The 16,315-nt window shown below is 38.1% G+C and overlaps 1 protein-coding gene across 1 annotated transcript in view; it reads right to left on the minus strand.

Annotated features, from left to right (window-relative positions):
- Positions 1 to 16,315, minus strand: part of myt1lb (myelin transcription factor 1-like, b) — a 134,857-nt gene that overhangs the window by 27,818 nt on the left and 90,724 nt on the right. Inside the window, exons 8-12 of the mRNA XM_036593380.1 lie at positions 15,947 to 16,081; positions 7,615 to 7,705; positions 5,538 to 5,645; positions 3,525 to 3,739; positions 1,183 to 1,469 (exon numbers count right to left, since the gene is read on the minus strand). Coding sequence (XP_036449273.1) covers positions 1,183 to 1,469; positions 3,525 to 3,739; positions 5,538 to 5,645; positions 7,615 to 7,705; positions 15,947 to 16,081 — 836 coding nt within the window. The remainder of the gene's footprint in view (positions 1 to 1,182; positions 1,470 to 3,524; positions 3,740 to 5,537; positions 5,646 to 7,614; positions 7,706 to 15,946; positions 16,082 to 16,315) is intronic.

Below are 16,315 nucleotides of genomic sequence, written 5' to 3' on the forward strand. Positions count from 1 at the left end.
TGTTTTTTTCTGAGAAAACAAAGGCTCACTGTCCAGATAAATAGCTTTTTAAATATTAATTTATTGGGCCTGAAACCTTTGCACAGTACTGTGTCTGCTGCAATATTTGATCACTGCTTTTGCACTATGAGTGATTCTGGATACTAATTTCATTATATTTTCATTCTTTTTAATGTTGGATTCTTAACTAAATTTCCCCCCAGTTTAGTCATTGTCAGTTCGACTCACTAACTAGGTCTCCCCTAATCACACAATGCTACCAAGCTGGGAGGATGATGGCTAGCACCTCCAAGACATGTGAATCTAGTCGCTGCATCTTTCAAACTGCTGCTAATGCACTATGTTTGGACAGCTCAACACGCTTGGAGGAGAATACTAACTGCCAATTTTGAGTGATGGAGGAAGGGTGGTCTTGTGAGGACCTGATATTATCTCGTAATGAGAATGTCTGGGGACAACCCATAGAAATTTTAAATGTTGATGGGAACATTGAATTTTTAGGGTGCAGGCAAACCGAGTGTGATATGTCTAAACCAATCCAATGTTTGTAAAAAATGGAGCTCAAAATAGGTGGCGAAATAGTGCGCTTGTTGACGTTGTTCACTGAACAAGCCATTTATTAGCCAATAGATGTAACGGAAGTGAGTGTGGCTGAAAAGTTCCCCAGAAAACTGCATGCAACTGCATGTGCAGAAAAAAACACACCTGGAATGAAAAGTAACATTAGAGTTGCATTAGCAAACAATAAAACAGTTTCATCAGCTAATGATAATTTTTTTAGTTAGCTCGTTTTGCTTGTGTTATCAATTGTACAGTGTGTGTTAAAAGAGAAATTGGGGGTGGGTTCTAGAGGGGGTGTACCCTTCTTTGAGGAGTATTTTGCCACAATCCAATGCTAAAAGTTCTGAGACATTCTTGTTACAAGATCACATCAGGCCCCACATCACTGGGGTATAAATGGGCCAATTATTCTTGCTTGGACCTCTGGCCTGGTAATGATAGTGCCAACTAATGAAATTGTAGAATACTAGCATTCTATTAGAATCACTGTATACATGTATCTACACCAAAACACTGTTGTGCTTTATATTATATATTATTATTGACATTACTACATCACTGAAAACAGTGATTCCAAACTTTTGAATGGTAGTATACACACACACTCTCTCTCTCGTGTACCCGTGTGCAGAGCTCCTGCGGTTTGCCTGTGAGGCTCTGAGGCATCTCCCTGCAGCGAGTGGACAGGTTGAGGATGGCCGTGGCGGCCATGTGCGCGGCCTCCATGTCGTGTGTGTAGTCGAAGCTGCTTTTGCTGCAGGTGCTGCTGGCACTGCTTCCTCCCTCTCCTCCTCCTCCTCCTGCTCCTGCACCTCCTCCTCCACAGCTCAGGCTGCTGCTGCTGCTGCTGGGGGCGTAGCTACTAGTTGTGCTGCTCGCCGAGCTGGAGTTCTTACAGTAACGTTTAGCTGAGGAGATTCACAAACATATACACACATAGCTTTTAACATATTCTGAGTATCATATAAAGCTCTGTATTCATTTTGGTTACATTTTTACACCATATAAATACATTAAAGATGAGAATGTTTTTAAAAATTGCCATTTTGGAGATAAAATATTTGGTTACAACAATGTATATACGGCTAAAAAGACATTTAAAATGGGCCAATTGTCAACATCTATGCCAAAGGACATATAATGCTGAAAGAATCAAAGCAATAGTTTGGTGAAAAATCAGATTTGCATAACATTCCCCTTGTCTAAATGCAATCAATCATCCAAGAATTGAGTGGTGCCTGAAGCTTGCTTCTTTAGTTTTGCACTTCCCTCAATCTGCACTAAGATATTAAGTAATCTGAAGTAAACTTGCTAACACTGTATGAAATATTGTTCTCTATTAACATGACAAAAATCAGAAGAAAATTAAAGGGGCACTGTGGTCAAAATTAAGCTAGCGATAGATAGATAGCAGCACAAAATACAGTAAAGAGCAGAACAAGAGCAAAAGTATTGCCGTACACTATTATACAGATGCATAATTAGAAAGTGCAAAGATATATAATAAAATATACTAAAACAACCATAAAATATAATGTGCAGTACAAAAATTTGTAAGTAAAATCGCATAGATATTATGCAGGTGACAGTGCAGTGGTGCATGTCTAGACCCGTGAATGAACCGAGTGACTAAACACTTTAAACGATAACTTATGTTAATACTTGTGCAATATACATGGGTGTATAAACAAGTGGCAGTACAATATACAATACTTATAAACGTATAACTTTTGGGTGGGTAGTCCAGAGCTGTTTGAAATGTTTTTTTTTTCCCTACTTCCTAATGTAGAAGGACGCTGGATAGCTAATGTTACACTGGGGGTTTCCTGGTGGTTCGATGATGTATTTGCCTAATACATGCTGGGTATTGTAGTGAGAGAAAATTGATGGATGAGGATACAAAAAGGATACAAAATTCTATTAACCGATGAGGCTGAGGGATGAAATGCTGTGCTGCAGAATCTTACAGGACAAATTATAAATGTTACATGCTAGTTTTAGGCTGGAATGTTCCTTTGAGGCTTTAAGTTGGCTATTACTACTGTTTATTCTCTTGAAGCAGAAATTTTGTCCATGCTACATTTCAGATAAAAGAAAAAAATGTGTACATTTGACTATTACTTTAAAAAGGCTACATGTGAATAAACACATCCGGATTAAAAACAGACAATACAAAGCCTTCACAATCATAATCTGCTTATTTGCACATACTTTTTATTTTGCAGCATGCAGAGAGTCCAATAATGAGGGATAAACCTTTTATCTGTTCACTGATCACTCTTAATGCCAACGCACAATGATTTCTCCGACTGGCTGATTAATGCGAGGTAGAATAGAAGCGGTGGGGGTCGAGAGCTGCATCCTTGAGCTTAAGGTGAGAAAGCTGCTCTCTTTTCCGTCTGACTAAAGGGACAATGAGCCCCAGCCACCAGCCGGGCATCAAAGTGGCATCTCCCACTGAGAGCCCTGCTGCCATCTCCCTCTCTCTCTCGCTCACTCTCTCCCTCTCTCTCTCTCTGCCTCTCTCTCTCTTTCCATATCCCCCTCCTCTCTCAGTCATTAAAGTGCAGCTAGAGAGCTGACTGCTATTCACATAGAATTGCAATTAGCTGCGACCCAAAGACTAGACCTTGACTCGCCTCTACCCAGCCATTCATTATGCATCTGCTGCTATATAATTTCCATACATTTCCATTCCTCTGGTCAAAGCTTGGGGAAGACATCAGGAGCATTCATAAAACAGTGCAGTTGTGGTGTCACTGAATTTGCTCAGCCGTTCATGATAGAGATGCGTTTTTGTTGCTCAGATTATAAATTACTAGCTTTTACCTTGTGCTGAAAATTAATGCTCACTCACTAATGAATGTGTCCCTCTACAATTACATGAAGCTCAAATGAAACAGGATAGATGAGAGGCCAAGCACAGGTCATGGCGTTGGGTGAAGTGGTTTTTTTCTTCTTACCATCATATCCCTTGGGCGATGTGTCTCGGCCCTGGACCTTGGGCGCGATGGCACGTTTGCCGTACACATTCTGGTTGTCGTAGCCGTTGTAGTCGAAGCTGGTCTTGGAGTACTTCTCCAGCTCTTTGGCCAGGTTGGAGCGTGGGGTGGTGGTGGGAACGTTGTTCTTGTAACCATACTGCGGGATCTCCAGCTGCTTCACAAAGCACATGGGCCTACAACATCAACACATACAGCTGTGTGATCAAGATGTGTCCCTTCAGGAGTTTATCATGCAAGGGTCAAGAGGATTTCATTGTGGAGTGCAGTGTGAAATACATTTAATGTACTAGGCCTGTCACTATCATGAAATGTTGACTGATAACTGTCACATAAATATAGCCATATGCCATATGAACACCAGTCAAATGGCATGTTCTGTTGATTTTCGGAGTGGAAATTAGCACAAATCCTCTGCAGGCTGAACTTAATGTGGCTTAAATATGGCATTTGTCTGCCAATTTGACTGCACAGTTTCTATTTATGTTCTGAGTTTAACATATTGTAACATAAAACATAGAATATAAAAGGTGTCATAGCCTTTGCACAGGCCATTTTGTGTTTTATTGTTTCTTTCCCAAATATGTTCAGAGGATAAACAGTAATTGTGTACTAAAATCTGGAGAAGTGTGTTGTCTGTAGAGGATGTGTTAACTTATTTTCACTTAGAAAAACAACAAATCATGTAGATTGACCAGGCTTGACCAACTTTTGCATATGACTGTAATTGTGATTAACGATTTCACTGTATTTTTTTTGGAAGTACAAGCCAAAAATGGCCAGATTGGCTAATTAGATATGTTGCTTGCTGTCTGTTGACAGTAACTTCCAACAGACACAACACAAGCTCAAATAAACAGACTCACTGCTGCCCTCTAAAGGTGTTACAGCATCGAGTCAGACATTAGGGCACATGCCTTCTTTTATTTACATGAATTTGCTTCAACCAAACATATTTTGCCGGCTGTTATGATGTAAACTTGTGACTGTGAAAAATAATTGTGGTAACTAATTATGATCAAGCAATTATGTAATATTGCAGCAGGTCTATTTTGAACAGCACAGTATTAAGCAGTGCATTTTTATTTCAAACTTGATCAATGCTGTAAAGAGTTCTCAAATAACGTGAAAAGAAAATAACAAAATATTTCCAGTTAGGACTGCTGATTTCAATCATGTGCAATAGTTTGGACACCCCTGGTCTAATGACGTTTTGTTATTTGTCTAAGTAAAAATAAGTTAGTAATAAGTAATAAGTCTCTAGAGAACTCAATTCTGCACATTTTCATGCACGCTTACTGTTTATTTGCTGAATTTAATATGTTGGGGAAAAATAAACATAAAATCTAGCTTTGGCACATTTTATATTTTATGTTTTCTTTATTTTTTTGTTTATATTTTGCCTTAAACTCAAATAAATTGAAATTGTGCACAAACATTTGCAGAAAAATATTTAAGTCTGTCCCTGTAGAGGATGGATTAACTTATTTTCACTTAGAAAATCAACAAAACATGTAATTTGACTGGAAAACTTTGCATAGGACTGTTTATGATTTGAAATAATACTTTTATTGTCTCACTCATAGATCACTGAAACAGGCAGAGTGCTTCTATTAAAAGTTCTAAATTTGTGCCATGATAAAATCACACGTAAATGCGAAAAAGGAAATGTAAATGTAAATAAAATGTATATGTAATTCATTCCATAACAAACTTAGTAATTATTTACGCAATTACGTATTGACATATTAATAATTATGTAATATAAAGGAAAAGTATAGCAAAATGACAATAACTGTAGCTGTAGACTTCTAGGAGTGAAACCATTCTGTGTTTATTCAAAGCCATAAATCATGTGAAAACATAATGTGACATAATGTAATAAAGAAATAAAGAATCTTTCCAGATACAAGAGTGCTTCCTGCTGTACTGGACAATTGCTGGTAAATGCAGTTAGCATAGTTAGATAGTTACCTCAGCACTCGGTCCGATGCCTGGTTGGACTTGGTTCCATTGCAAGCTTGGTGTTTCTCGTGGGCTTTGGCCAGCTTCTCAGCGGCTGCTATTGGGCATCCCGAGAGGCTGTATCAACACAATAAAAAAGAGTGTGATTTTGCTCTGCATACACTGGAGAGTCTATTAGCAAACAGTACAATCATAAGGGAAACCCATTCAGTGCAACAGCTCCAGCTTTACTGTGTCTCAGTCGAAGTCTTGATGGAAGACTAATTTCTGGCCTCCTGCATTTTAAATTGCTGCTTCTAAAAGGAGACATTCAACACTGAAGTAGCTTTCCGACCTGCTAGCTGATGTGAAATCAGGCTCATTTGTAAAATTGTGCACCACCTGTGACAATCCAGCAAGATTAAATCAAGCTCAGTATTTTCACTCTTTGGCATGCGATGTAAGGAACGCCTAGGTCTGCAGGAAGGTCTGAGTAGGTGTGAATGACACGAGAGAAACTGCCAATTTGCTGTGGGCTCTGAGTATACACACTTTCAGTCTTGTGAGTGCACAGGTGAGAGTTGAGCGTGTGCATTTGCATGTGCATGTTTGCGTGCGTTGTGCGATGTGCAGGTGGTGCTGGGTCTGAGGGCGAGGCTGCAGCGGGCTGGCTCTCCTGCCTGGGTGTCACCGAGGTGCTAATGGCTGCTGCTACGCCTGCCGTCCCACACCAGCTGGCTGCACTCACACCTCCACTGCACCTCAACCCAGAATAGAATTATGGGCATTAAGGTGAAAGACTGCGAGATCAGAACTCATCAGCCTTGAGACATCTATAGGGTGAGATTAGTAGGAATCTTCTTTTATGCTTTTTATGTATTACTAATAATTGAACACTAATATTCGCTCCACTGAAGACAGTTCTGGGATTAATTATATGCATAGAATTCTGAAAGCAGAGTTATGGTATTTCTATATGATTTTTTGGCACATTTTTGTCATCAAAACAAACAGAAAAAAGACAGAAGAGCAAAATTTAACCAGCAAATATAGAATATGAATGCAATTAGATACAGAACTAACTATGCATTTAATTGTGTAATTATAACATAATTACACATTAAAAATAATGTTCTTAAGGGAGACTAATAGTACATACATTCTATGCATTTTTATTATGTTTTTGTAATATTTGGTGCATCAAAACAAACAGGACATAATGGCAAAACTGAACCTGCTAATACAGAATATGAATGCAATTAGATGCATAATATGCAATTAAATAACAACTATGCAATTCATTATGCAATTATAATATAACTACACATTAATTATAATGTTATTAGGGAGACTAATAGTACAAACATTTTATTTTTATTTTTATTATGTTTTTGTCATTTTTTGGCATCAAAACAGATAAAATGAACTGAACCTGTCAATACATCATGTAAAACAAACGTAAGTATAATTAAAAGACAAATGCAGATTCTAAACTTCAATTAAATTACATTTGTGTTTGTAAGTAACAGAAGAGATATTTTCTCATGATTTCACTTAACATAATTATTAACATAACATTTCTTTAACATAATTAAAATGAAAGGGTCAGAAGTGCAGTCATGAAAGGATATAGCATGTAAAGTGAATATAAATGCTATTCATTAAGTAACTAACAATGTAATTATGTAATCATGTAATTACATATAAATAGAAAGGGAATTGTAAGGTGCTTATGCGTGACTGAGCATTTAAAGTCAGTTAGACTTGTCATATGCACAGAATTCTGAAATCAGACTTACAGGAACATACATATTTTCATACACAAGTTTCATAATAAGCTGTTATTCACTGAGATATTTTTCCAAAAAAAGGGGGTGACCAGCAAAGTTGATGACTCTGCAAAACAAAAATAAATAAAGCAAAATAAACAAAGTAATAAATAAATAAAGTGGCAGCTGGAGTAAATAACGTCCTTGCAAAAATAATCAAACGAAGAGAACAAAAAAGTAAAGAAAGAAAGAATGAAAGAACGAAGATGTCCAGCATGCAGTAAGCAGAAGAACAGAGCTGGGAGTTCATAACGGCTGGCCAGACTGAAAGCACTTACCTCCGGTGAGAGTTCCTGTTGCTATTGACATGGCCGCGTCCAGTGCAGCCAGGTGTAGGACACTTAAGAACATTTTCATGCATTGCAAGAACTTGACAGCAGAAAAGAGAAGGAGTGGAAGACAGGGAGAGTTAGGGAGGCAGTTGAGTTAGTCATCCGAGTTCATGTGAATGCCTTCATTATTATCAGTGCGTTCAAGTAGAGAAACCAAGCTGCATGCAAGGCCATAGAGAACATGCACATTTAGCGTGCCATTTACAAGACAGCGGAAATCAGTGAACGTTCAGGAGGTGAGTGGAAACGATTAATGCAGTCACTATTGATTATATTAGTAACAAAGTAATCTACTGATTAATTTGATGCTTAATCGAGTACATAGTTAACCTCAAAGCTGAAATCCGTCAGTTGTATTGACTAAAGAAAGCGAAAAACATATTCAACCGTTATGCTGAAGAAAACATATCAAGAGTGTTTAAAAATGTCTTCTTCCTCTTCAGTTTATGCAACTGATAACCTCAGATTTAATGACTTTGACATAGTAGAGAAGGTGGAGCTTCCCAGTATTCTTAGGGGTTTTGTTGGTTTCTGTAAATCAGCTCTTATTTTTCTTATTTAATTAATTTATTAACTTATTTCTTATTAACTGGTGCTCTTCAATACCAATGTTAGTGCTATCATCACCTAATGTTGCTTAAATGCTTTGAGTAAGCAGCTGTATGTGCATTCATAACATGTTCTCCTGAGGCAATAATTTGTCACAAAATATTTAGTCACGTGTAATTTCAAAATGGCAATTTTGTTGATTCAACATAATTTACTAAAGGTAGCTAAACTTAACTAAACTTAATCCACTATCTCATTTCCAACTCAACTCATTGACTTTGTTTACTAGTGCTGATTTCACTGATTTAACTTTTGACCAATTTATCTTACTAGAGTTGGGGTAAAAGCAGTCACTGTAATGGCCAGGCAGTGACCAGGCTAGGCAATTTACCAAAACACAGAACATAAGCACACACTCAAAGAAAGATAGTCTTGGAGAAAGACAACACAGAGATGGTGAGTAAAACAAGGATAAAGATATGACCCACAGTGTTAGAAATAAAGGTTCTGTGCAGGCACATTTTTCGTTCATCAAGGTACAAACAATGTAAATGTTCCCTCAAAGGTACAACAGTGGTTTTAAGGACCATCTGTGCACCTAAAATAAGTTTCTTCCCAGGTGAAAAGTACGTACTTGTACCTTTTCATAACCTGTTTTAAAACAGAACAATAAAATAAAAAGCCTGGAGATGAGACGGGGTGTGTGGAGTCAATAGAAAATATAATTTCAATGGATTATGGTACAATTATGTTTCCTGACTAAAGGTGCTGAGATGTACCCTTGAGGGTACCACCCCAGTGACAAGAGGGGTCCTGCCCCAGTGACAGTTTACTACCTTTATTTCTGAGAGTGTATATGCAAACAGATGGAGCCAGAAGCCAATAAAATCTTGTCTCTCAGGCTGCTAATAGCAGCAGACTAAATTTTCAATATGGTGATTCAACTCAAAGATCCCATTTAAATGCATGAAATTATCAAAAAAGACAACAGCTTGACCTGTTTTCTTAACACATACAAGAGCCAGTTCTAAATTTTTGAGTGTGATCGAAATAAATATTTTGCGCTCCATCAACTGAACATTTAGGTGTCACATTTCTCAATAATTTAAATATTATGCATTTAAACGCAACAAACTTTTCATGAGTTCATGAACTTATAATATCAGGTGAACAGATTATCTTTATTTAAGCTTAGATGATGAGTGAGTGAGTAACTTTGAGTTTATAGTGCAGTCAGTTTTTTTTTTTAAACCAATAAAAAGACTGAGTTAAATGAACAGTAGCAAACCAAGCATATCCTTTCAAAGATTTCATAATATTTTCAACTGTATGTAGCAAAAATGCACATACATTGGTGTCACTATCAGGCTCTATTATCACTGAGTATTTGCCAAGCTGACAGCACAACGAGAAGGTACATTTTAATTAACGTTACTGAGTTTTAGTGATTGACTTAGAAAACCTGCCTTTTGCATTGAGTTTATCACTAGATTTACCTGGACAGTTCAGCCACAGCTATACTATGCCCCTTAACTCAACATGTCACTATGAACAATGATGACCAATATAAAACGACACCTACAAGAAGTGGTCCAGTTCTGATTACACTCTCCATCCTCAGCTGTCAGCTAATCTTAGCATAGGCTTTCAGCTTCAGGAACTTATTATAACTAGCCAGCTGGAGTAAGACGTTACTATTCTTGCATCTTATTAGGACGACTGTGCCTGGACTTTCCTTTCAATAACTTTCAGCACTAAGGACACATCAGATCAGAACTGGAGGGAATCACGAAGCGACAGCAAAAAAGTGTCTCCCTCACGTCTGAAGCGCTGTTACTGGCCTCGGTCTTTAACAAGCCTTCGTCTTCAATAACTCTCGCCATAAAAACTGTCCACGTCGGCCTGAGATCCCCACTGGCACCAATTAGGTTAATGATCTTTCGGAAGTGGAGAGAGGACAGAAGGAAGGGGCATGGAGTGTGCGGAGGGGTGTGTGTGGGAGGGGAGGCTGACGTACGCTCTTTCTCTTCACGTCTTCATCATCACCTCCTTAAACCCTCACCCTCATCCTCTCCACTCGCTGACATTTTAATTACTCTACACTGGGCTTAATTGGACCAGGCCTATCACCCAGAGATGTGCCAGATCCCAGAGTATAAAATACATCAGGGTGTGTTTTAATGAACATGGCAAGAAGTATGCATTGTGCTGCTTTGACCTGTTTACTTGAGGTATGTTTACACTCTTAAAAAAAGGTGCCACAAAGGGTTCTTTAAGTAATGACAAAGAAGAACCCTCTGGCTACCCTAAAGAACCATGTTTGATACAAAGATTTGTGAGTGTGAAGAACTTTTTAAGATTCAAAAAACCTTCACATAGTGAATTATTTACCAATTTAACAGTTCTTTCTTAACCCTTTTTCAAACAGATTCTGCATATTAAGTCCAGTTTCTGGTCCTGGGTTTTGTACTCACTGGTAGTTAACTGAATCACTGATTAAACTGATTGGCTACCTAGTGCAGGGGTCGGCAAACCAAATGTTAAGAAGAGCTATTTTGTTCTGTTTTAACAAAAGTTAAACCACCTTGGGAGCCACAACATTTTATGTCTATTTTATTGGTGTAACATTTTAACATCTTGGCTGTAAACATGTCTCAGTATGTGCTAATGCCCTCGTATAGGCAAAAAATATAAATGAAAATACAGACTTAATTTGCTCTGCTTTAAGCTTTAGCTCAGTTGTAGCTGCTTTGTCCGCATCTCTGGCAGGATACGTTTCTGCAAAAGTAGAAAGATTTCTTGTTAAATGTATGTCAATGTTCGACTTCTTGGTGGTTTACAGTTTCACATTGCAGATGAAACATATCGGGAAACCAGCTGGAGTGCATTTAAATGCAAATGAGTTTAATCTCTAAATTCTCAATGTTTGTCTTAAATCGTTCTCTTCTTTGCCATTTCGTTAGCTACTAACTAGGCAGGATTGCTGCCTGCAGTCTGCGCACCAATCCTCAAGGTTAAAGGTTAGTGAATTAGCAGTTCTACATTAATTCCAGAGTTTTAGAGCTGTGTGTTAGTCCACTCAGTAAAGCTTTATTTTACCACAAAGCATTATTTTATTGCAATAGAGGATTAATTTATTTTTGCTAATTCTGCTGTGGAGCCGCACAGGGCCAGTAAAAGAACCGAATGTGGCTCCAGAGCCACATGTTGCCGACCCGTGACCTGGTGTCATACCTACCATGGTCTGGATTCTGCTCTATGGTTATACACAAAGAATCCTTTTCGGCACCTTTATTTTTTAAGAGTGTAGGCTTATGGTTAACAGAGTCAGTGTATACAGACTATATACAGACTTTGTTACCTCAACATATAATGCAATCTATTACGTTTTGGTATACTTTCAGTTTGCAAGTCCAACAGCTCAATTCATTTTTTTGCTGTGTTTCTAAAAATGTACTAAGGAAGATAAAATCCTAATCGGTAATTAAATGGATATTATAAAACACATCAGTCTAGATTCAGTCTAGGCCACATACACCTATAACCACCTCACAACATCTAAATTCTGTACACGCCATTCATGTGCTATTGTGTCGCTTGCACGTACCACCATGCACAGTGATAAATGGGACCAAGCCTTGCTGTGCATATGAAGTAAAAGGGCACAAAGCAGTATTAAACATAGTTAATGTAAAAATTATGAACAACTACTGCTGATCAACTCAGCTCCTCTATTAATTTTCAGTGTTAGGTTGTGAATCGAGTAATAACTGATCTAAAACTGCAACATACAAAGTAAAGAATACGTTAAGTAAAAGTCCCACAAGCTTCAAGTAGTATTAAACCCAGTGAGGGTAAACAAACGTGTGGCACTGTTACCTTGATGCTAACATAACACGGGAAATCACAGAGATGGTAGTATAATTTCACATTATTGCCGTGCTAGTAATTTGATAAGTAAAAGCTATTTATGAGACAAAGATATCTGCATTAAATATTGCTATATTATGATATGTTCATCATTAAATGTAAAAAAAAATAATGAAATGACTGCAATATGCGATGACGGGTGAATGAAAGGTCTCGTCCTCGTTCGACAGTCCATAGCTGTCTTTTGAATTTCAGTCACATGTAAGCAACAGCAGCAATAATAATAATAAAAAATATATATGTTAGTAAGGTTATCTCTCTCAAATGTAAACATATAATTTGACCAGAGGCACCAAACCCATTTTCTAACCCTAATCTTAACTTCTCTTATCTAAGCCTTAAATTAAACAGCTTTTCTATAAAGTTAGGACCATTTTGTTGAAGGTTAGTCCTTAAAATGTACTAAAACAAACACACACTTTCTTTCTCACAGACCTCTAATAAATTGTTCTCTGCTCTTTACCTACCCTGTGGTACATCCAGTGCCATTGAAAGGTGACCTGTTGTGAGCATGTCGAGTTATCGACAGGCCGCTGCTAAAAAATGCATTATGTGCAATGGAGCAGCTGCAAAGGACCTCTTCTCCTGTCAATGTGTGCTCAATAAACTGCCCAGAGAGCGCAGCACTCCCCGCCGTCTGTGTGTGTATGTGTGTGTGTGTGTGTGTATGTGTGTGTGTGTGTGTGTGTGTGTGCGTGTGTGTGTGCGTGTGTGTGTGTGTGTGTGTGAGACAGACAAACAGGCCGCGGCACATACAGTGAAGCCCTGCCTCCTTATAACACATTTATCATTTAGACTGGACAATATATTATTGATGCTGTGTCTTCATTCTGTTTACAATTCACCATGCACACGGACGTTCCAGGGGAAATCTTGTGCAAATGATGGCTAAATTAGGCTGCCATTCACTCGGTTCTCTTATTGAATTGCCCGAGTACATTCTCAGAATACTGAATTCTCCATTCTTGTTTTGCCCTGAAAATGGCCTGTTTGGTGCCATCTAGACCATACGTGCTAAAAAAGGCAAACTTTAAACTTTGTGATAACTAATCTACCCATATGTGGCCATAAATGTGCTCTTTTGTAGCCACTGTTGCAATGCTAGACAAGCTTTACAGAATGTTGGCAAAATTAACAAATAAACGAATCAACATTAAATGTGCTTATATTTCTACACATTGAGTTTAAGGTTGAGTTTAAAAAGCTATGATACTGAGCTGGAGTATGTTGTTGCAGGTAATCAAAACTAGGGTTGGAAACAACTAATGCTAATCTCTTGCACAGCTCGATTACACAACAACACAGCTACAATCTATCACAGTAGAGCATAAGTGTTAACCTTTAGAGACCACCTCTGTGGGCGGGGCAGGGATAGATCAATTAGGCTGAAGCAACTACAGCTTTGGAGATGAAAATCATTCTCTTTTGGTTCCCTTTTTTTAGGGTGTTAGCCAATTTTCTCTCCCAGTATAGTCAAGTCCATTTCCACCCACTAGCTAGGTCTCCCCATCACTCAATATTACCAAGCTGGAGGGATGACAGCTAGCACATGCTTCCTCTGAGACATGTAAATCCTCTCTGCACTGTTATGCTACTTGTGTTACCAAAAGCAGCACATCAACTAACCATTAAAAACAGCATTCGTAAGTTCCACATCTGGGTAAAGCATATGAGCTAATCCTGAGGTCATTCCAGGTGTCCCTCGGCATTCCATGAACTCTTGCCTCCCAGGCGGCTCAAATTACACCTCTTGACATCTGGACACTTTATAGGCAAATCTTTTATGTTAACTAATTTTCTGGGCTGTCATTAAAGCTGTCAGTTGGTTTGATTGCCGTCTGGGTCATTTGCGACCATAACGTGAGATTCCTCTCTGTGGTTTAATGAATCGTGTAAAAGATGCTTTATTGGGGGATTTGCACAAGGTGAATGAAAGCAGTGAGCGAGAAGAAGATTGCCACCCTTTCTGTTTACAGCCCTCGCTGCAGATATGTAAGCTAGACTGAGCTGCAATTATTACAGCTTATTCAAGTGGATTTAATTGAGCAAATAAAGCAAAACAAATCTAACTGCCTTATTAAAAAAAGCATAAGATGTGGTCTTAATTATCATCAAATACAAACAATAAATATGTTCATGCTTTGAGAAGTGAGGTGATAAATTAGAGAAAGCAGCATTTGTTTGCGTTATATTTGCGCTTCCTTCCACAACGCCATAAAATGATGGTCCCAAACCGCAGCTTTGCAGTATTTACATTGAAAAAAATGGCATTTAGTTTTAGCCAACGTGCAAAATAACGAATACAGAAACTAGGGATGCACAATGGTATCAGAATCATGTCGGTATCAGCAGAAAAAAATGATAAGCATCGGATGTTTAGATTTGACCAATATGTTAAAGCGATATTTGATTATGGATTTATTGACCTGCAGAAGAGCTGACGGTTCAGGTGATATGGACTACTTTACTAAAGTATCTGCATTTAATTAATTTTACAGCATTTGTAACTGTAAACTGAAAAATGTTATATTTCACTATTATTGTAATTCATGTGAATGTAGACCCATTTTCTACATTTTGTAAATGTTTATGCATCAGCATTTACAAATATGTGTTTGAACAATCTCAGGTATCAGTATCAGCCCACAATTCTCATATCAGTGCAGCCCTAATCCAAACAGGAAAAGAAGCAGTCATGAATCCATGCAGATACACTTCGCCATGCCACTCGAGCAAAAAAGGCCTTAAAAGACAGAAAAGCACTGACTGAACAAAGGCAACTCACAAAAATAGGGCTTTCACACATATTGATGTTCAATATTTTTCATATGGGGTTGTGAGCTAATACACAATGTGAACTGAATACAGTAAGATTTTATGCTACAAACATATTTGTAACAAATATACTATTGGATTTCATAGCAATCCATGATGTTTCTAAAGAAAAAACACTCTCCTGCACTACACCTGAACCCATTTACACTTTGTCTGTGTTTAATTATCTTCTAAGCAAATTACTTGTCAGTGTTAATTATGTTTTCACCATGTGCTGCAGTCTTGTTTTGGCAACCGATCTATAATCAAAAAATAATTTCTTTTTTTATTTATGTATACATATCGTGAAACTCGTTACACCTCTAATTCTGTGTTTATATGTCAGTGGTGAAAAAAACATTATTCCATACTAAGGCTGCACTATGTAAGATTTGGGGATTTGGTGGATTTTGTGCATTTTGTCATGTTGTTTGTGCTTCTGACCTCTTCCCCAAACATACGAATCTGATGATTATGGTTTGAAAGAGTATGCAAAGAGAACTCAGTCAAAACTTGGTGAAGAATGTGTTCACTTCCACTATTGTCATCATAAATTCATCAGTGTAATGTTGATTTTGCATTTGAAACCTGAAGATTGAGCCAGACCTTTTTGAGCCTGTACATGTGATGTTAATCCGTAAAGATGAATGACATGGTCCAAAAAACTCCTGTGAAATCAGACCCATGCATTCTTTACAGGGTGACTCAAAAAGTTTGCCTACCATCATAATGTAAACGCAACATAATGCATAAGCAAGAACACAGATACAGGAGAAAAGAAGCTCCTGTAATGAATCCATGCAGACGTGCTAAACATTAGCCATGCCACTCAAAGAAAAGGCCTTGAACCTTCAAACACATAAAAACACATTCTGACCGGTGACCACAACAAAAGAAACTGTTACACAGAGACTGAACAAAAGGATCATTACACCAAGCCACGGCAGCAGGCAGAGAGGTGTGTGTAGAGGTCTGGAGTACTTACTTTCTGGAGGGACCCTGTCTTTATGAGGGCATCCAGACAGGCTTCGATGGTGAGGGTACAGCCCAGTCACGTGACCTGTGCCGTCACAACCCGGTGTTGGGCACCGGCTCTCTTTCTTCTCTGACCTTGAAGAATCTATACACAAACATGCAATGCAGAAGGAGCTGTAAATGTCGCCAACAGCACCATGCATTTGATGAGTACCTTAACTGCATTTGAAAAGTGACTCATCAGCCCTAGACATGCAGATGTATGAGCATATTTAAGGAAATATTGCCTCAAAATGACACAGGGTCACACCCACCACACAGATGTTCCCATTCACATTAACTGTAAAGAAATAGGTTTGGTACATGGCGTATCGTCGTG

Source organism: Colossoma macropomum, unplaced genomic scaffold, assembly GCF_904425465.1.
Source record: "Colossoma macropomum unplaced genomic scaffold, Colossoma_macropomum, whole genome shotgun sequence".
Taxonomy (NCBI): domain Eukaryota; kingdom Metazoa; phylum Chordata; class Actinopteri; order Characiformes; family Serrasalmidae; genus Colossoma; species Colossoma macropomum.